A 20,520-nucleotide genomic window follows, 5' to 3' on the forward strand; every position below is an offset into this window, starting at 1 on the left:
AATGTAAATTTGGGGGAAGGCTTAGATGACTATGATGGCTAGTGGCCTTATCCTTTGATACAAGAGTGGAGAACCTCAGGTTCAGGGAACAAGCACAGTACTCCAGGCCTCCCTAACTGGTCCCCAGGGCTTTCTCCAAGCTTTACATCCTCTCCCCAAGCTGCCACACTCCTGACTGGCCCTGCTCCACAACCTTGAGGGCTTCCCAAGAGGACGGTTGCAGAATTATGATGAAGTTGGGGATGAAAAGCGATGGACGGGGGAGAGAAAAATCAGTTTGAAGAGAACAGAGCATCCTCAGTGTTCACATGTCGATGGGGCGGGGGGGCAGGCAATCTGAGGGTGAGGCACAATGGAATGGAGTATTCTTGAAAGGGGGATGGATGGCTGGGACCCTGAACAGAAGAAGTATTCCACACTGCAACATTTTGTTGCAGGTCCTACTTGTTGAACTCTTCCCCCTGACTACTGCAATCTCCTTTCTAGCCTTCTATTGTGTCATTTCTATTCATCACCCTGCTGCCCAATTCCTTCCCCACTCCTTAAACTCCTACACTGGCTTTATGCTCTCTTCCAGATCGAGCACTGATTTGGGATCTTGCTTAAAACCAGCCACGACATGAAACGTGGGCATTGCAAAGGGGTGCCTCAAGAGGAAAATTACGTCCTCCCGACCAGCCCCTGTCTGTGCAAAGTGCTATGATTTGCTTGTGGTGTTTATTCTCATCCCACAACATACTCTGGCAAGCAGGTTTTTGCAGCCTTTCAGAAACCTGCTGAAAATAATATACTGCATTTTAACATTTTGTTGGAAGCCACCCAGAGTGGCTGGGGAATCCCAGGCAGATGGGCGGGGTATAAATAAAATAATAATAATAATAATAATAATAATAATAATAATAATAATAATATAATATTATAACCCTGTTTGACCAGAGATGACAATAGTATATACACTTAAGGGCAGTGATCCCTCTACAATGGTCCTGACATTTTTGGAGAGATTTAATGCGAAACTATTCACTTCTTGAGGCAGTGTGTGTAGCACAGATAGCCTTTACCAGACAGTCTCTATTATTCAAATCTAGCAGCTGTGAAATTCTGGTTTGAAAGGGGAAGTTCCGCTTGTGGCACTGTGGGGGAGGAAAAGCAACACGCACAGCATGTGGCCAGTTCAATAAACCCCGCTCAAGCAGTAGCAGAGTGTTACTTGCTCCTCTGAAGGAGGTAGAAAGACTTCTAGCTGGAACGACCTAAAACGGTGAGCATTTTTGAATGATTAGGAGACAATTTACTTAAATGCACTAGTGAAGGTAAGAGATGGTTTGGGTTGGGATGCTCAGTAACAGAGGGCATGTCTTTGTGTGCAGAAAATCAGTCCCTAGTCTCTTAATGAAGGGGGTCTTAGATAGCAGGTCCGGGGAAAGACCCCCAGCATGAGACCTTGGAGAACTGTTGACAGCTGAGGTAGATCTGGTGGAGAACCTGTGGTGTATCATAGAATCATAGAATCATAGAGTTGGAAGAGACCACAAGGGCCATCGAGTCCAACCCCCTGCCAAGTGTGTTGAACCTTGCAGAGGTTGCTAGATTCCAGCTGCTATTGTCCCTGAACATTGGTCATATTGTCCTGGGACAATTCCCTGGGACATTCCCATTGTCCTTGAACATTGGTCATATTGTCTGTGGGCTGATGGGTGTTGGGGTCCAACAACACCTGGATGACCACAGATCCCCCATCCCTGGGCTAAATGGAGCAACTATCTGACTCTGCATAAGGCAATTTCATCTGTAGTAGACTTTCTGGGAGCACTGAAGCCATTCACTCTATTTCTTCCAGTTCCTTGCCATGCGTTTCTGTGTTATAGATCATGAAACACGCCCCAATGAACCCACTGAGGACAAACAGGCCCTTTTATTTGAAATTGCACCCAAGCAAGCAAACGTGCATTAATGTGGTAAGTACCTGAATAAAACCAAGTTGCACCTACTGGGCGGTGAATAAATGTCTCTCTGAATTAGCTTGACTAAGACAGAATCTTAGTCCTGTGGTAGAAGAATAGAACCCTCCGTGTCAAGTCTTTAGGAGGGTTGTACTTCAAAACTGGTTCCTTCACCCCAGTCATCAGCCAGCAGAGAAGGGTGGTCAGAGAGGGGTGGGAATAGGTTGGTGAATGTCTCCTCCAGTCTTTCAGTGTCAGGTTCCTCTTGGACTCTTGACCATCATTCAAGGACAATCCTGTTACTGAGTTGTCATAGAACAGGATGAAGCAACCTTCAGGCTACACAGTGAAGGGTGTCAAGAATGAGTCAGCAATAAAACACACGGAGTGAGTGAAGTCAACGCTTTACTAGAAGAAACAAGGTTGCTCAGGAGTGCCCAGTCTAATGAGCACAGCAACTCTTCCTCATAAGTCTTGCCCCTATGAAGCAGTTATGGAGACTGAAGGTCCTCACCTTTCCATAGCTGCCTAAGCCGCCTCCTCTCCCGGGTCCTTCCCAAGCAATCTGAGACTCCGCCGGCACGTCTGCCTCTGTTCCTCCCTCTTCATACCTTTTCTGGTTCTGGGAGACCCAAGGGGAGGGGAGCTTGTCACAGCAGGAGGGGGACAACACCTTGGCTTCATCACTGGCCTGACTCATCTCTGCCTATTGACCTCCCTCCTCTCCTGCTTCTGATTCTGGACTTTGATCTGACACAGACTCTCCCTGCTCACTACGCCCCGTGACCTCTTCAGCTTCTGACGCCTCTTCCTCCAGCTCTTCTCCCTCTGCACACCCATCGTCCCACCACCAACCCCTGGGCTCTGAGTCTTCTTCCCTTGGGGGTTCCCCAGCTGGTGCCTCATTCCTCTGCATCCAGCCAGTACATGACAAAGGGGGTATATATTATCTGATGTCAGGAATTGATGTCTGAATAGTACAGCAAATGTTAGCCCAAACAGGGCCCATGATGAAATGTTGAAGAAATTAAGGGTGTTTAACCTGGGGTCTAAATGTTGCCTCACGGAGATCAGTAATGGTTGATGACCTCCCCAAAAGAGATTACTTCTACTGCAACTACTGCTACTACTTAGAAGGGCTGTAGGTCAGTGGAGAAGGGCCATACCCCAGTGCTGGAGTCTGTGTCTGAAAGCTGCTGCCAGTCAGTGTAGACAATACTGACCAGTGGTATAAGGCAGCTTCCTATGTACTACTACTATGTATCAAGCATTTAACATTTTTTTAAATACAGTCCCTGCCCACAGGCTCCCAGTCTAGCTAGCATAATACAAAAGGGAAAGGAATGGAGGCGCAAGCAAATTTAGAGACCAAGCAGAATCATCTGATCTGGGTGGCAGGGCCACCTCTGCCACTGGTCGCTGTGAAGTGGCCTGGCTGCCTCAGGTTGCCTATTCTGGTTGTTTAATGAAAGCCCAGCAAATTGTTAGTTATTTAATTTATTTTTTACTTCCCGGGAGAGGTGCTTGTAGAGTTTTCTGCCTCAGGTGCCAAAATAACCCACCTAACCTTGAGTACCATACACTTTGGTTTGCGCTGAGGGGGCACTGTTTGCTGGTCCTCCTTAGGCAGCAAAATGTTTTGCTTCCAGCCCTGCAGGTGGGCTGCACTGACATTTCCCTGTACTTTATTATAACCGCACTGTGATGAAAATATAAAGAGGAAGTCTCATCCACCTGCTATATGACACAGGCGGATGGTTAGCAGAGTTTCACTCTGTTTAATAAATGAAACTGGTTTTGAGCTTGAGAACTGAAATGAGACTTAAATCCATTCCCTCCCTCCCCAAATTGCAAATGTGGTAAAAGGATGGATTATGTGTGTACCAAAGGAATAGAATCAAAATCCTGAATTTGATATACTTAACTATATAAAACCTATGAAGGAACAGATTCACACTCTAACCTTCTTATGGGCTAATAGACATTGCCAAAAGGCTACTCAGTCTCAGGAGCTGGTGTGGTTAAGAGCAGATCCCTGATTTAAATCTCAGCAGTACCAGAATGTTATTGGGCTGTTCAAGGCAAGGCTCTTTTGTCCCTCCTCCATCTTTCATTTGTTGTTGTCATTGTTTAGTCGTGTCCGACTCTTCGTGACCCTATGGACCAGAGCACGCCAGGCACCTCCTGTCTTCCACTGCCTCCCGCAGTTTGGTCAAACTCATGTTGGTAGCTTCAAGAACACTGTCCAACCATCTCATACTCTGTCGTCCCCTTCTCCTTGGGCCCTCCATCTTTCCCAACATCAGGGTCTTTTCCAGGGAGTCTTCTCTTCTCATGAGGTGGCCAAAGTATTGGAGCCTCAGCTTCAGGATCTGTCCTTCCAGTGAGCACTCAAGGCTGATTTCCTTCAGAATGGAGAGGTTTGATCCATGGGACTCTCAAGAGTCTCCTCCAGCATCATAATTCAAAAGCATCAATTCTTCGGCGATCAGCCTTCTTTATGGTCCAGCTCTCACTTCCATACATCACTACTGGCTCAGAGGAGTGCTGCCAGACAACATTTCATGCGTCTTCTTTCCATGTTCCAGGTGTTTGGACTGCTTGCAGCGTCTGGGCTTCTGTTTGTGATAAGAATTCATGTCATGAAACCCTCCACTGCAGTTTCTCCGGGAGAGGAAGACGGGGTTCTCAACACCCACAATAATGACGACCGAAACACAGAAAGAGACAGAGTGATTGAGACAGACAGCAGCCCTAGATGCAATGATTCATGCAAGTAAGACAAGCAAAGAGGGGTTTTTTTTTCTGGTGTGTGTGTGTGTGTGTGTGTGTGTGTTTCCAGTGCCTTTTTTGGTCCTAGCATAAGAAGTGCCCCTGCAGGATGAGGCCAGTGGCCTATTTAGTCCAGCATCCTGTTCTCACAGTGGCCAACCAGATGCCTATGGGAAGCTCCCTATTTGCAGTTCCCACCCACTGGCAGTCAGAGCCACACTGCCTTTGAGCGTGGAATAATAATAATAATAATAATAATAATAATAATAATAATAATATATTATTTATACCCCGCCCATCTGGCTGAGTTTCCCCAGCCACTCTGGGCGGCTTCCAATCGAGTGTTAAAAACAGTACAGCATTAAATATTAAAAACTTCCCTAAACAGGGCTGCCTTCAGATGTCTTTTAAAGATAAGATAGCTGCTTATTTCCTTCACCTCTGAAGGGAGGACGTTCCACAGGGCGGGTGCCACTACCAAGAAGGCCCTTGGTAGTAACCTGTAACCTCACTTCTCTCAATGAGGGAACTGCCAGAAGGCCCTTGGCGCTGGATCTCAGAGTCTGGGCTGAACGATGGGGGTGGAGACGCTCCTTCAGATATACTGGGCCAAGGCTGTTTAGGGCTTTAAAGGTCATCACCAAAACTGAATTGTGCTTGGAAACGTACTGGGAGCCAATGCAGATCTCTCAGGACTGGTGTTATGTGGTCCCGGCGGCCACTCCCACACTTGCTGTGACTAGTAGCCGCCATCTTTCTCTTTTTAAAATGTAAGTGTTGTGAATGTGCCTGATACAGCATGTAATATTACTTCATTTTATTTTTTTTAATTGGCGCGTTTATTTACGTATTTGCATATTGACTTTCATAGAACATCCCAAGGTGGTGCACAAAAGAAATCGTAATTGTTCATTAAACACATTAAAGCAGTGTTAAAATCTTTGACAACTAAGATACAACAGTGATTAATGGCAAAAGCAGTATAATTCCACCCACATAGGGTTGCCATAGTTCAAAAAGTAAAAAACAGGACACCCCGAAAGTTGTTGAACTTTTTAAAAATAAAAACACGCCCAAAAAATCCCATGATCTTTCGATTGACTTGCCTGAGATTCAGGACAAAGCGCCACCTTTTGGAAATCCACAGAAAGGGGGCCACCACAGAGAAGGTCCTCTTCTCCTAGTCAATACAAAATCAATACCAATCTATAATAGAGATACTGCCCTAAACACACACACACACACACACACACACTCATTATAGAGAAAAGTGTATGTGATTGAATAAAGGAACTGATCAAAATTACAGCTGTCACCTATTTTGGAATGAATTTGTTTTACATACTCCTTCCTTCTCTAATTTGGATGTGATAGGTTAATTTTGGCATAATTGCAAAGGCTGGAACATAGGAAGCTACCCTATACGGAGTCAGATCATCGGTTCATCTAGCTCAGTCTACACTGACAATGGAAGTGGCTCTCCAGGGTTTTAGATGAGAACATCATTCCTAGCCCTACCTGGAGGTACTAGTGGTTGAGTCTGGAATCTTCTATGCGCCAAGCAGATCCTCTGCCACTGGGCCTCAGCCCTTGTCCTGTGTGTGAGCAGCCAGAAACTGTCTGACACAAGCGGAACAACACATTTCTTTCAATCTGAGGCAGCAGACAGCATGTCTGTTACTAAGCCAAAGGGCATCTTTTCTATATTATCCCGTTCATTTGTAAATTACCCTGGAAGAAATGTTTACAGAGGGTGGTATGCAAATTCCTTCAGTCAAGGGTGGCCAAGCCTTTTCAGCCTGAGGGATGTTTTGAGGGTTAGCCACCTCTCTGATGGCTGTGTGCCAAAGATGGCCTCCGCCAACCCACTGATGTGCACACTAACTCTTGCTATGCTTATGACACACGAAAATTGGCAGGCAGGCACACAAACATCCAGGCAGGCAGAAAGCCTGGAAACACACACACACACACACACACACAGCAGAGGGATGGCTGGACAAGGGTGGAGAACCTCAGCTCAGGGGCAGAATATGGCCCTCCAAGCCTGCCTATCTGGCCCTTGAGACACTCCCCAGGCCACCCCCCCTTTCTGCAGCCCTCTAACCTTGTTCTGCTCCCTCCCTGAGTGGCTGGAATGCATCACTGAACTCCTGAACTGGCTCTTTAGCACACATTTAGCACACCAAGCATGCACACGCTAGAAGGCTGATTCTAACTTCCACTACTGCTTTTTTTGTTTTAAGGCAGCTAAAAGTAAAATATAATCTGGCAAGGGGACTCGACATCTTGCCTTTTACACAAGCCAGTTTGAAAACAATCTGGAAGGCTGGTTGGTCTGACATTATTATGCAGAGGTGGCTAATTCAGGAAAAAATGTTACTAAGCTTTTCTCTCACCCTGAAGTCTACCCTGTGAACTGGGGACTTAGCTCAGGTTGTCTTGGCGGCAACTGTTTTGACTGCGAAGTATTCTGCTACCCTTTCCCTCTTGCAGTTTCCAGCTAGTGGAAAGCCTTCCTTGGGACATGCCTTATGGACCAAACAGCAGTGCTGCAAAGCCTTTATACCAAGCATGGATGGAGTTGTTAAATATAACCCAGGAAAGCATTCACGTGGCTTCTTATTATTGGAGCTTGACTGGAGAAGACCTTGGAGTAAATGACACATCGTCTAAGCAGGTGAGATAAGAAAGGGTTGTTTTTAATAATACTGTATTTTTCGCCTGATAGGGCGCACCTAGTTTTTTTTTGGGGGGAAATAAATTAATTTTCTTTTATTTCCCCCCCGAGCTTCCCCCGACCCCAGAACAGGCTGCTATCCGCAAGCCTAGGGAGCCCGGCGGGAAGTCGCGCCGGTCTCCCCAGGCTTGCAGATATCTGCCCGAAGCCCAGGGTGCACTGACCCCTCTCACTCTCCAGGCTTCAGCAAAAGCCTGCATTCGCCCCATAGGACGCACACACATTTCCCCTTCATTTTTGGAGGGGAAAAAGTGCGTCCTGTAGGTCAAAAAATGCGGTAATAATAATAAGATCAGCAGCTGTGTGTAGGCAGCATTTTAAAGGATGGGAAGACTTTACCACCATGTTGTTGACAAACCAACCAGTCTCGCATCCCCTGATCTGGAGGGATATTTCCCATGCAGAATTTGGCATGTGCCGCCCCTCGTTCGATACAAGTAAGTGATTTGCCTTCTGTAGGGTGAAGATGTTCTCAAGAAATTTGAAAGCCTGCTTCTGAAGAATGTGTCTGTGTTTATTGCAACAAGTGTGCCATCTAAGGCTAAACATTCAACTGATCTTGAAGCCCTGGAGAAAAGAGGTAACTGTTTATTAAAATACTTCTGTTCTGCCTTTTGGCAGAGCAGCCCCCCCCCCCCCCCGAGCAAACAACATGAAAACAGTCACTGAAACAACATAAAATCCAGCAACTAAAAATCTTACACAAGAATTAATACACAAGTGTTAAACTGCAGGGCCTCTTAAAACTGCCATATCTTTGTTGCACACCAAAAGGTGAGCAAAGAGGGAACTAAATGAAGCTTCCTAGTCATGATGACTCTGAATGCTAGTTGCTGTTTTGTTATTATATTTCATAGAATCGTGGAAACATATAATTGTAGAGTTGGAAGGGACCACGAAGGTCATCTAGTTCAACCCTCTACAGGAGCTGTTTGACAGTGGAATTTGCTGCCAAGGAGTGTGGTGGAGTCTCCTTCTTTGGAGGTCTTTAAGCAGAGGCTTGACAACCATATGTCAGGAGTGCTCTGATGGTGTTTCCTGCTTGGCAGGGGGTTGGACTCGATGGCCCTTGTGGTCTCTTCCAACTCTATGATTCTATGATTCTAGGAATCTCAACTAGATCATACATGGCAGATGGCCATCCAACATCTGCTTAAAAACCTCCAAGGAAGCAGAGTACACCCCGCAAGGGAGTCCGTTTCTCTGTCCAACCGCTCTTACTATCAGATAGTTCTTCGTGATGTTTAGTCAGAATCTCTCTTGAATCCATTGGTTCAAGTCCTAACATCTGGAGCAGGAGAAAACAAGCTTGCTCCATCCTCCATGTGGCTGCCCTTGAGATATTTGAAGATCACCATCATAGCTCCTCTCAGTGTCTTCTTCTCCAGGCTAAACATACCCAACTCCCTCAACTGTTCCTCATAAGGCTTGGTTTCCAGATCCTTCTGAGTTCAACAGTCTTACTACGTGCCTCAGTCCCACAACTCTGTAGGGGGTATTTAGTGAATTTGCATAAGGGCTTCCAGTGAAGTAAATGTGTGTTACAGCTTGAGAGCATCTCAAGAAACAGTTCTTTAATCTCTTAAAAAACAACAACATTTTTTTCCATAGGAGCCCACATAAAAAGGATTAATTTTGGACAACTCACCCAAGGTGTCATGCACACCAAATTCTGGATTGTAGACATGAAACATGTATTTCTTGGTAGTGCCAACATAGACTGGAGAGCCCTGACTCAGGTGAGAGATTTAAGGCTATTAAGCTGAAGCGGCACAGGGGTGGGAGTGGGGAGACTGAGTTCACAATACTTAATAAGAAGACAAAATTTGCGCGGAAACATCCTGAGAACCAGTTGTGTTAAGACAGGTGATTTTATTTGGGGAGAACATAAAAACTTATTAGCTGGCCAAGCTCAGTTGTCTTCTTTCCTTCCAGCTGTCAGAACATTTCGTTAGTGTCAGAGCTGCCTCCAGGTCCCAGCTCACAGAGGACCAACGCTAGGCTGTAGTTATGTACAAAAGTCTTTATTGAGATTCAGTCTCCATTTCAAAGCCGCAGCGTGCAGCTCTACGTCCCGAGCTTAGACCGGCGAAGTCCTGTCTGAGTCTCCTCCCCCTCCACACCAGTTTAAGACTCTCGCTTTGCTCCACCTCTTCCTAAATTCCTTTCTCCTCTGGGCCCTCCTGCCCGCTAGGGTCTCATCCTTCCTCGACTCCTCTGACGCTGACCCTGACGATTCTTGCCCCTCCTTCCGGCGGGCTTTAGGACCTGGTTCCCTATCCGGGCTACCTTCTGTGCCGCTCGCCTGTACCTTTGAACTTGGCGCGCGCGCCCAGCCTGCAACTTTCCTCTTAACCGTTAACTCGCTCTCCGATGGAGGCGTGGTCCACCCTGACTCATCTTCTCTCGCTGGTGGTGCATATGTGGGCTCTGACACCTGGGACTCCTCCCCCCCACTACGCTCTGGTGGGGAAGCTGGTCCTGATTTGCAACTGGTGCTCTGGGAGTCCCCGCTGGCCCCTTGCTTCTGGGGTGTCCCCCTTGGGTCGCCCCTTGCCCTGCCCATCGGCGCCCCCTTCTGTGAATCTTCCGATTCGCTGGAGAGGCTCATGGAATCTATCGGGCTGCTGTCATATTCTCCTACGCTGCCCTCGGATTGCTCCCCCTCGCTTTCCATCTCCTCTCCTCCCTGCGCTCCCGCTGAGTCCCTGACAGTTAGTCTTATACTATCTATCTAAAGATGCAAACGAGCTTGTCCTACATTTGTGTTTCTAACCATAGCCACTCAAGTTGTTACGCTACATCAGTAGTTTTCAGATTTTTCTGCCGTGAGGGGACTCTTTCCATGTTGCCTGCCAAAGCACTGCTCCAGCTTGGCTGTGTGTTGAACAGGATTCTGGGTACACACTCCATTCACACATGGTATTGCTATGGTTCTTGGGCCACTGTCATCCTGTGCCAACTAAGAGCCAAACTTGACATGATGTGGTAGATCTGCAAATTGAATTTTTAAAGTGCTACTAGTTGCAGGGTAGTTTGGATTGGGAGTATGGCATTGAGGGAAAACTGCCTAATCCCTTCCCCTGCATTATTTCCCCATACCGTATGGTTAACTCTCCTTTCCCAAATGCTCTGGTCCTCCCAGATCTCCAATGTCACACCCACTTGGGACGTCAGATTGCACCTTTGCAGCAGAGGCGCTTGGTGCAGTTGCACCGGGCGCTGCCCTGCAGATGGGCACCAAAACAATGCTGTAGAACAGAGTACGAGAGGTGGGGTGGTGGGTGGACACTGAATTATAGTGTCGAACAGGGCACTGCTGAAATCTGAGAGCCCAATTCTGCCGCTGTTTGGAGACACCCAACATCCCTCTATGGTTGCATGTTATGGAGAAAGATCAGTTTTAGTGGGCAGGTTTATCCTTCAGGAAAGCTAGTCCATTGTTACTGCTCTTTCCGTGAAGATGGAGTGATTAGGTAAAGAGAGAGAGAGAGCACAGGTGTTCTTTAATAGTTTTATAGAAGAGGGAATTTCAGCAGGCCTAGCTTCTCAGGCAACTATCAAGTGTACAAGAGAGCTCTTTGGTATTTGGGGTTACCCTACTTGGATGACTCCTGACAAGTTCCTGAGAACTCAAGAGTTCTAATATTCCACACACATTATCATAGAAAGCTGCCTTGTGGTCAGGCTGGTTGCCCGTATAGCACAGTATTGCCTACTCAGACTGGCAGCAGCTCTCCAAGTTACGATCCCCAGAACCCAGGTTGTGCTATGTGACTGCAGAGGTGTTGAACTGCTGAGCTCCGAAGCACTTGTAAAAGGGCATTTCCGCTTTCTGTATTTTGCTCTATGATTTCATTCAAACTTATGCCCTTGCTAGATATATTACCACACCAGTACAAAGAAAGAGTGAAAGCAACAATTTCCGCACCCCCTTCTCAACAGGTGGGTGGGATTTGCGACACCGAGGAGGCTTACCTGGTCTGGTGCCTCCCAGCTGGGTCAGGGTGGCTATCGTCCCGCCTCCGGCCTGGGAGAACAATGGACGGCCAGCTGGGGGTGGGGCGAAGGCCAAGGGAAAGAGGCCGACCCCTTTGGCCAAACCTCACTTTGTTTCTTCCTCTTCCAGGTTTGGTTTGGAATATTGGTCTCCAGTTTCTCTCTTTCTGCAGGTGAAAGAAGTGGGGGTTTTGATCAGCAACTGCAGCTGCTTAGCTAAGGATCTCTGGAAAACCTTCAAAACCTACTGGGATCTTGGGGAAGCAAACGCCACTATCCCATCTCCATGGCCGAGCAATTATTCTACCAATATCAACAGCTACAGTCCTTTGGAAGTGCAGTTAAATGGAACAAGCACTGAAGCTTATTTTTCTGTAAGCAGACAGTTCCTAAGCATGTTTTCCTCAGATTAACCCTACTGAATTCAGTGGGATTTACTCTCTAGTAAGTGTGCATAGGATTACAATGAAACCTTCTGTAGGAAATGTTTATTCTCACTGAAAAAACATGGGGATCAATAGATGATGTAGTAATTAAAGTTCTCCTTTGCTCTAGGCTTCTCCTGCTTCCTTTTGTCCAGGGGGTCGCACCTTTGATCTCGTGGCAGTTCTCGACGTTATCTACGATGCAGAAAAATTTGTCTATGTTTCCATGATGGATTATTTCCCTACGAGCCGCTTCAGACACCCACCAAGGTATGAAGTGAAACCTGAATATATGTGCACCCTTTTATATTCTTAGCTAAATGCTAATTAGTTGTTTCACTGCTCCCTGCACCATGCGCTCTAAATTACACAGGTTTTGGGGTGTCACACTGTAAAAGCAATGCAGGTCAGCCTGGGCTTCATGGGAAAATAATGTAGTGAAAGACAGCTAGCTAGCACCAGAAGCTGTTACTTCTCTGCTTTAGTAGGAAGCCCAAAACTGAATAGTTCTTGTGTCTATAAATCTCCCCGTTGATTGTTTTACAAGTGTTTGTGGCTGCTGTTCACATGGACTGGTGAGGTGTAAGGCATGAGGCCTACAGTAGGTAGAGCCAGAGCCAATGAATTATAGTTTCCTTCCCATCCTCCTCCCAAGTTCTACAAGGGCAACTGAGACGGAGGAAGCTAACAGCTAGTACCACCCTCTGGTTTGGTTGTAAGCAAGAAGGCAGGCAGGTGGGGGGCTGAAACTGAGGTTAATGGGGCAGTACCCATTTGCCCTTATGGTCCAACCTTCACTAATTACAATGTTGTTTTTGTAGATACTGGCCACCCATCGACAATGCTCTGAGAAGTGTGGCGTTACACCAAAATATACACATACGGCTTTTAATCAACTGCTGGGTCCATACTGATTCTTCCATGTTTCGTTTCTTGGAGTCACTGAGTGTCCTTAGTGATCAACATGCCAACATCACAATCGAAGTGGTAAAAGAAGCATGCTTTTGGGCCATGGGCTCCTTACAGATGCACATGTGTCATGTTCCTGGTATTGACAGTGACTTATGTAGCTTGTACACCAAGTTTTAAGAGTCTTTTCTGGGTCATAGTGTCAAATGTGAACATGACAACCCTCAGACTCTGTTGCTTTTTCTGTACCTGCAATGCCAACTTTTTAAAAATCTACACTGGCTAGAACTGGACTGCAGTTTTAAAATGCTTTTCTTCTGTTTCCTATCCATATAGGATCTCTTCCCATAGGAATAGTGGGAGCGATGCTCAAATGCACCTTTTGTGTTCTGTGTGCTGCTAATGCCACAAGAAGGAAAGAGGAAGTGTTACATTGCTGGATAGGAAAAAATCTCAGGATGAAATGGGCTGAAAAGTTATTTCTCCCTACTGTAAAAACTGTAAACTTAGGTATCAGCAATGATGTTGGGCACATGTCAACAATCCAATTAATAAATTTTAAAATGTAAACAAACTTATAGATTGCTAAACTGAAAGTGTGCTCTCCCCCCAAGTAGGAAATAAACCACAATTTAATAAACAAAAATTTCTTCTCACAGCCAGGAAGAAAAAATAAATTTTGGTTAAAATTAGTAATATGGATCGTTTTCCATTTCTCCTCATGTAGCAGAGCCAGAATGATTAAAAAAAAAAAAAAGAGCTTAAAGCACATTGGTACTGTAGTACATCCAGGTTAAAAAGCTGTGTTGATATGGGTTTTCACTGTGTTGATATAAATGGCAATTTTACCACATGATGTGCAGTAAAATCTTTCTTGCTCTTTGACAGGATGATACAGATAGTGACTACAGACAGTGTCTCTGCACATCGTATATTTTAGCCTAACATTATCTTTTTTGTAAACCACCTTGAGGCTTTTTTTCTATAATCAAGTGGTATATCAATTTTATGAAATAAATACATTCTCTTTCGTTAGCCATGCTACCATGGGAGTTGCAGTGGAGGGCCCCACGTTGCCTACCTCTGCTCTACACTACAAATGACCAATTCAGTCATGGCCACCTGATCTGTGGCAAAAAAACCTCTTTACCGCTTGACAGGACAACCATCTTGGTTTGGCCACTGACAGAATCAGAGAGTGGCAGAAGGTCTTGTTGGCCATCCATTTAGTCCTCTGGTAGCTCAAGCCCATTAGATGAAGTCCTGCCATCTGCGATAGCAGAGAACAAGTACTGGTATTTGCCATCGTTTATGTGACAGCTCTTTTTATGTTTGAAGAGTGCTTCTCCAGGCTGAATACAACAAAGTCTTCCACACTTTCCTCATAGGTCTTCTTTCCCATACAGTTGACCATCTTCGTTGTCCTCCTCATCTGTGCCAATTGAGATGATGTGCACCCAAAAGGCACTATTAAATGCAAAGCTCTCTTATAATTTTTAGCAGTGGGTTTTTCCTTTTCCTTTTACTGGCAAATGGAAGTGGAAAGTCTACTCTAGCTTAGCCAAAAGCTATTCCTATTTTATTTCCATTACTTGGAAAAGGCAGGCAATTGTTGGAAACTCATAAAGTCATCTGTGTTTAATTCCCACTCATTGTAGACATGTTTTTATATTTACATCTTACCAGAAAATCTTCACTGTTCCAGTTGGAAATCACACAAACATCCCCTTTGCAAGGCTGAATCACAGCAAATATATGGTGACTGACAAGGCAGTCTATATTGGTAAGTGTTGTGGCCTGGTAGAGATTGTGGTCCATGTAGAAGCCAGCTATGCAGCTGCAAACATAACATTTCAAGTGCATTATACAGTGCTTTAAAAAAATATGTTTAGGGGTACTGTCATTTTCCTACTCATATTGAAATACTGCCCCTCAATGAGGCCACACTTAGATTCACAAATGTTTAGGGGTATGTGTACCCCTTGTTAGTTTCTGTTTGCCACTGAGCAGCTGCTTTTGGAGTCACAGGACTCTGTTTACATTCCAGGGATTCCAGGCTATTGGAAGTCTCATGGGAGAAGGGAGACGGATGTGACGTACTGGTTTCTCTGTTCTTTTGTTCCTTTGTTCAGTTGCTCTCTGTCTTTCATAGAGAGAGGATGTATATTTCTTTGCTGTCTGCGTAGTAAGAAATAAAGCATAGTGATGTAGCCATAAATCTCATCACTTCTGCTGCTTTGAAGCTCTGCTGAATGGGGGAACGTGCCTGAGGCCTTATCAAAGGCTCAGGTTGTTAATTATTCATCGGAGGGCGATTCCGAAGGACTCGGAGGAAAATGAGCTTTATCAGTTTGGCCGAGAGGAGATTCCGACATCCCTGTGTACCCCCAGAAAAAAGCACTGTACAAATGTGACACTAGATGGCAATGGTGAGCTCATGGCAAATTCAATATATTTAATTTTTTTTTTTTAAAAAAAACATTTTCACAGCATTTTAAAATATGTGTTTAGATTCCACCCTAGAGCACATTGCAATAATCAAGTCTTGAGGTTACTGGGGCATGAATCACCACGTCCAAGAATAGCCATAAGCTGATAAAAAGCACTCCTAGTAATTCACATTAGTTTTGGGTTTTTCTTGACACTGGATCCTGCCTGTTTCAGTCTCTTTCCTCTCCCTCTTCCTTGAGCTCTGCAGCTTTTGCTTCAAGTGAATATTCTAGCAATAGTGCTTTCAATTGTTTGAAACCAGAAATCTTATACGTTTGCCATAACAGGGAAATTTGAGCTTTTTTTGGGGGGGGGGTGACTAGATAAATTAAAATTGCACCCTTATATACACTGCATTTTATACATCTCAAGGAACATCTAACTGGTCAGAAGAGTACTTCAGCATCACTGCAGGTGTGGGACTGGTTGCCAAGCAGTCTTCAACAGACGCCACAAAGAAAAACCCTACAATACAGGAGCAACTGGGGGCTCTTTTTGAACGAGACTGGAATTCCAAATATTCGGTAAAAATGGAAGACCTGCCTGGGCAGAAAGACTGTGCTTGGGAAGATGGATTTAAAAGTTCTTTTAAAAGCTAAATTATTCTTATTTTTTATTGCTAATGGGAATTCAGTTACGAGCTTTCTGCGTGTGAAATCTAGGATTGTTGTGGATTTGCCAGATGATGAATGTTTTGGTTCAGGATGTCTCAAACCTTGATCACGGAGTAGTCCTGTTCACAAATTTCATTTTTGTGGAATCGTATAGCTGCAAGGGAACTTGGATGTCATTTAATTCAATACACTGCTCAGTGCAGGATCTACAATGCAAAATGCAACCGCAGTGTCCCTGGAAGGTGACCACTTAAATGCACTCAGTGAATGATAGCCTATTGCCTCCCAAGAAAGTCTGTTCCTAACAGTAAGAGCTATATGACATGGAAGTTTTGCCTAATGTTTAGCTGAAACATGCTTCTCTGCAATTTCTATTCACTGGTTATATAGTGGTACCTCTGGTTACGAACTTAATTTGTTCCGGAGGTCCGTTCTTAAGCTGAAACCGTTTTTATCCTGAGGCATGCTTTCGCTAATGGGGCCTCCCGCTGCACGTGCGCCTCTGGGGCACGATTGCCATTCACATCCTGGGGCAAAGTTCACAACCAGGAGCAGCTACTTCTGGGTTAGCGGAGCTCGTAACCTGAAGCGTTCATAACCAGAGGTACCACTGTAGTCATGTTGCTATAAAGCAACAGAGAACCTGTCTGCTCCATCTTCTGCATGGCAGTCCTTCAGCTATTTGAAGACCACTATAATGACTCCTCTTAAATCTTATCCTCTCCAGGCTATGCATATCTGCAGCTTTGATCCAATATTGTGTATTGTGGAATGGCTAGGTTAGAAAATGTATTATAAGAGGGTACATGAGAATTGGCCATCACTTGTCGACACTTGATCCTTATCCTTATTAATACCTTGACAACTAATGCTATTCTATGGTGTGGTGTGCCTTTTAGTCTGCACCCTTTGAAAAGCAATTTCAAGCCAACACACTCAAAAAAATAAACCCCAAGAAGGGAAAGTTAATTCTTTAGTTGTACTGCGCTGAAATTGTGCAAATACTCATTGGTTGTACAATTTCAAAGTGCAGCCCAGAGATCAAAAGAGAGTTATGCAACCGGGCAATTGTTGCACTTGCAAAATTCCACAAGGTGGCAATATTTGAGAAAATTATGGCCTGCTTTACTCTGCTCCCCCACCCCACACCCATTAAAAGCTGTGCTTCATAAACCACTAACATTCTGTTTCTCAGTTCAGAACTGACTTCAGCAGCACTGCTCCAGAAAGGTTTGAAGACTGTACCTTCAATTCTGCCTGAAAAAGGCAACTGCAGAATAGCAATTTTAAAAAGCTTTGTCCGCTGTTGCCAGCAAGAGTTGCTTATTAAATTAGATTTCTATGGCCTTCTGTATTACTGTTCCTTGAATTTCAAGGTGGCTACTAATATTAATTGTTATATCTGCCTTGTATTGGAAGTCATTTCTATTTTGCTTTTAAAAATAGGGAACTGAGGCTACCAAGTGAATTGACCCAGGCCTGCCTAGTAAATCTGTGTCCAAGTTGGTTATGGGCTTGAATATGGAAATTTTATTATGTTTTCTGTATACATTACTATGGGATATAATTATGTAAATATAGCTATATAAACATTTTGGTGTGGGTGATGTGCATATTTATATTGTCACCAACTACTTAAAGGCCGCTTTACACCTATTTTCTCCACATGGAAAAATAGGACATATATACCTGTGTTCAGCTTTCTGTGTTGAAATCATATGAATATATATTTTGCTTTGATGATTTGTGTTTGGGAGGACCACTGCAGAATGAGCCTCAACTAAACAGACGTGTTTTCGATCACATGATCCATCTTCCTATTGCTCCAGATGTATAAACTATGGCCAGAGTGAATCCATCTTCTTGTTTCCTCATTTGAATGGTTACTCTCTAGTTCTTTACTTGGCATGGGCATATGTGGACATCATATCTCGGGATTTGCAGATGCTAGAAACTTATGTTTTCGAAATAAATAAACAAATAAATAAAATCCAGATATCTGGGGATTATGGTATGTCTACATAGGGTGGAATGGAGGGAAGCGGGTGGCGCTGTGGTCTAAACCACAGAGCCTAGGGCTTGCCGATCAGAAGGTTGGTGGTTCGAATCCCCGCGACGGGGTGAGCTCCCGTTGCTCAGTCCCTGCTCCTGCCAACCTAGCAGTTCGAAAGCATGTCAAAGTGCAAGTAGATAAATAGGTACCACTCCGGCAGGAAGGTAAACAGCATTTCTGTGCGCTGCTTTGGTTCATCAGAAGCAGCTTAGTCATGCTGGCCACATGAGAAGAGGAGGTTAAGGGGTGATATGATAGCCATGTTCAAATATATAGAAGGATGTCACATAGAGGAGGGAGAAAGGTTGTTTTCTGCTGCTCCAGAGAAGCGGACACGGAGCAATGGATCCAAACTACAAGAAAGAAGATTCCACCTAAACATTAGGAAGAACTTCCAGACAGTAAGAGCTGTTTGACAGTGGAATTTGCTGCCTAGGAGTGTGGTGGAGTCTCCTTCTTTGGAGGTCTTTAAGCAGAGGCTTGACAACCATATGTCAGGAGTGCTCTGATGGTGTTTCCTGCTTGGCAGGGGGTTGGACTCGATGGCCCTTGTGGTCTCTTCCAACTATGATTCTATGATTCTATGACCCGGAAGCTGAGTGTCTGTTGACTCCCACTTCCCTTTCCCGGGCGCAATATTTTTCCCACCCGAGGGCAAAGCCTCATAAGGCTACAGTACCCCCCTCAAAAAAACCATTTAGCTTATACCTCAGGTTAAGTACTTAATTTGTTCCGGAGGTTCGTTCTTAACCTGAAACTGTTCTTAACCTGAAGCACCACTTTAGCTAATGGGGCCTCCTGCTGCTGCCGCGCCGCCAGAGCACAATTTCTGTTCTCATCCTGAAGCAAAGTTCTTAAACTGAGGTAATATTTCTGGGTTAACGGAGTATGTAACCTGAAGCATATGTAACCTGAAGCATATGTAACCTGAGGTACCACTGTACGTAAATCCGGCATTGCTTGGAGGCCAACAAGTGGCACAACTTCCCTCACCGTGAAACGACCACAATGTCTACCATGTGTGGAATATCCAAGGAGAATAAGGATATTGATTTGCGCACATCGTGAAGCTATAATAAAAATGCATAAAGGCCTAATGGAAATTTGACTGCTGGGCTCTGACGGTGAAAGACCCATGGCAAATTTTGTTAACTGTGAACTCAGCATGCCGAAAATATGTTTATTCTTCCTTTGTCTTAACTGTGCTTGCAGAGTTGGTGTGGACATTTGTGCTAAATGAATGGGTATTTATTTAAAAAATGGAGGAAGGGTACAACTGATAAGGAAAGCTGAACCAGACCCGCTTCTGCCTCTCTGTAATTCTTAGCCGGGAAGCAATAGGCATAGCATTATATATAAAAAAGTGACAATATACTGCTTCTACTAGGCCTAGGGTAACTTTTTCCAGGAGTAAATTGTGTAGATGGGACAGGTTGAAATCAGAGAAGCTCCTTCAAATAATCTAGTCCCAAGTCATTTTGCACTGTTTTGATAATTACCAGCACTTTGAATGTTATCTGGAAATGAACTAGAGCCCAGTGTAGCTGAAAAGCCGAACGCTCAAGTCCCTTTAAAAAAAAACCTGCTTTGACTAACCTCCTGGTGTGGCATTATATTATTTTAAACTGACTTGCTTTTACACTTTCTACTTTTGTGGTTTTAAAGGCTTTTTTTTAAAAAAACAAAAACAAAAATTGTTGCACGGATTGCATTACTTTTAAAAAAATTAGATATCTGTGTTTTTAATTTGGAGGCTGCCTTGAGGACCCTGCGAGGGCTAAAAGCCAGGGTGGAACCATACTGAATACATAATTGGTTACATGCTTTCATGTCCATCAACACCACAGGGCAGGGGTCAGCAAACGAAGGCCCGGGGGCCGGATCAGGCCCAATTGCCTTCAGGATCTGTCTGGCGGACTCTCTGTGAATCGGCATGGGGCTTCTGTTTGTTCAGGCTGTGCCATTCCCCCCCCCCTGCACCATTCCATTTCCCCCTCTGCCTCTCACAAACTGGCTGGTTGAGTGCCATTTTAAGCAGCCCCTCTTCCCGCCGCTGCCCTGGTGCTCCTGTGGACCAGAGAGCAGAGCGAACAAGCTCCCTCTGCCTACCCACGAGAAGCAGCAGTGGCGGCAGCCCCTGGGAAGGTAAGCACAGCAGCTGGGGCTTTGGAGGACTACTTGCCCCCCTTGCCTATTCTTGCAGCCCCCCCCCCAGTGCCGCTTCTCCAGCCCGCCACAAGGTCTGAGGGACAGTGGACCGGACCGTGGCTAAAATTTTTGCCAACCCCTGCCCACAGGGCAACCCAGTCAGAAGGTTGGCATATAATTAAATTACTAAGGCCCTAATTTCGTGGGGGAGTTCACCAATGGCCTGAGCTGCCACGGTGCAGCAACAACAACCACCCCCGTCACTTGCCCACCCTTGTGGGTAGGGCAATTTGACTCCCTCTAGCTTCTCAGTGGGACGCGGGTGGCGCTGTGGGTAAAAGCCTCAGCGCCTAGGGCTTGCCGATCGGAAGGTCGGCGGTTCGAATCCCCGCGGCGGGGTGCGCTCCCGCTGCTCGGTCCCAGCGCC

The 20,520-nt window shown here is 45.3% G+C and overlaps 1 protein-coding gene across 1 annotated transcript; it reads left to right on the forward strand.

Moving 5' to 3' along the window:
- The first annotated feature begins 962 nt into the window (after positions 1-962).
- On the forward strand, positions 963-17,850 carry PLD4 (phospholipase D family member 4). The gene is made up of 11 exons (XM_079949512.1): positions 963-1,261; positions 1,869-1,958; positions 4,532-4,719; positions 7,212-7,395; positions 7,915-8,035; positions 9,067-9,194; positions 11,628-11,828; positions 12,010-12,149; positions 12,701-12,866; positions 14,475-14,571; positions 15,651-17,850. The coding sequence occupies exons 2-11, from the start codon at positions 1,872-1,874 to the stop codon at positions 15,875-15,877; spliced, it is 1,539 nt and encodes a 512-aa protein (XP_079805638.1). The 5' UTR covers positions 963-1,261; positions 1,869-1,871; the 3' UTR covers positions 15,878-17,850.
- The last annotated feature ends 2,670 nt before the right edge of the window (positions 17,851-20,520 follow it).

The sequence above is a fragment of the Podarcis cretensis genome (assembly GCF_951804945.1).
Source record: "Podarcis cretensis genome assembly, chromosome: 1".
Taxonomy (NCBI): domain Eukaryota; kingdom Metazoa; phylum Chordata; class Lepidosauria; order Squamata; family Lacertidae; genus Podarcis; species Podarcis cretensis.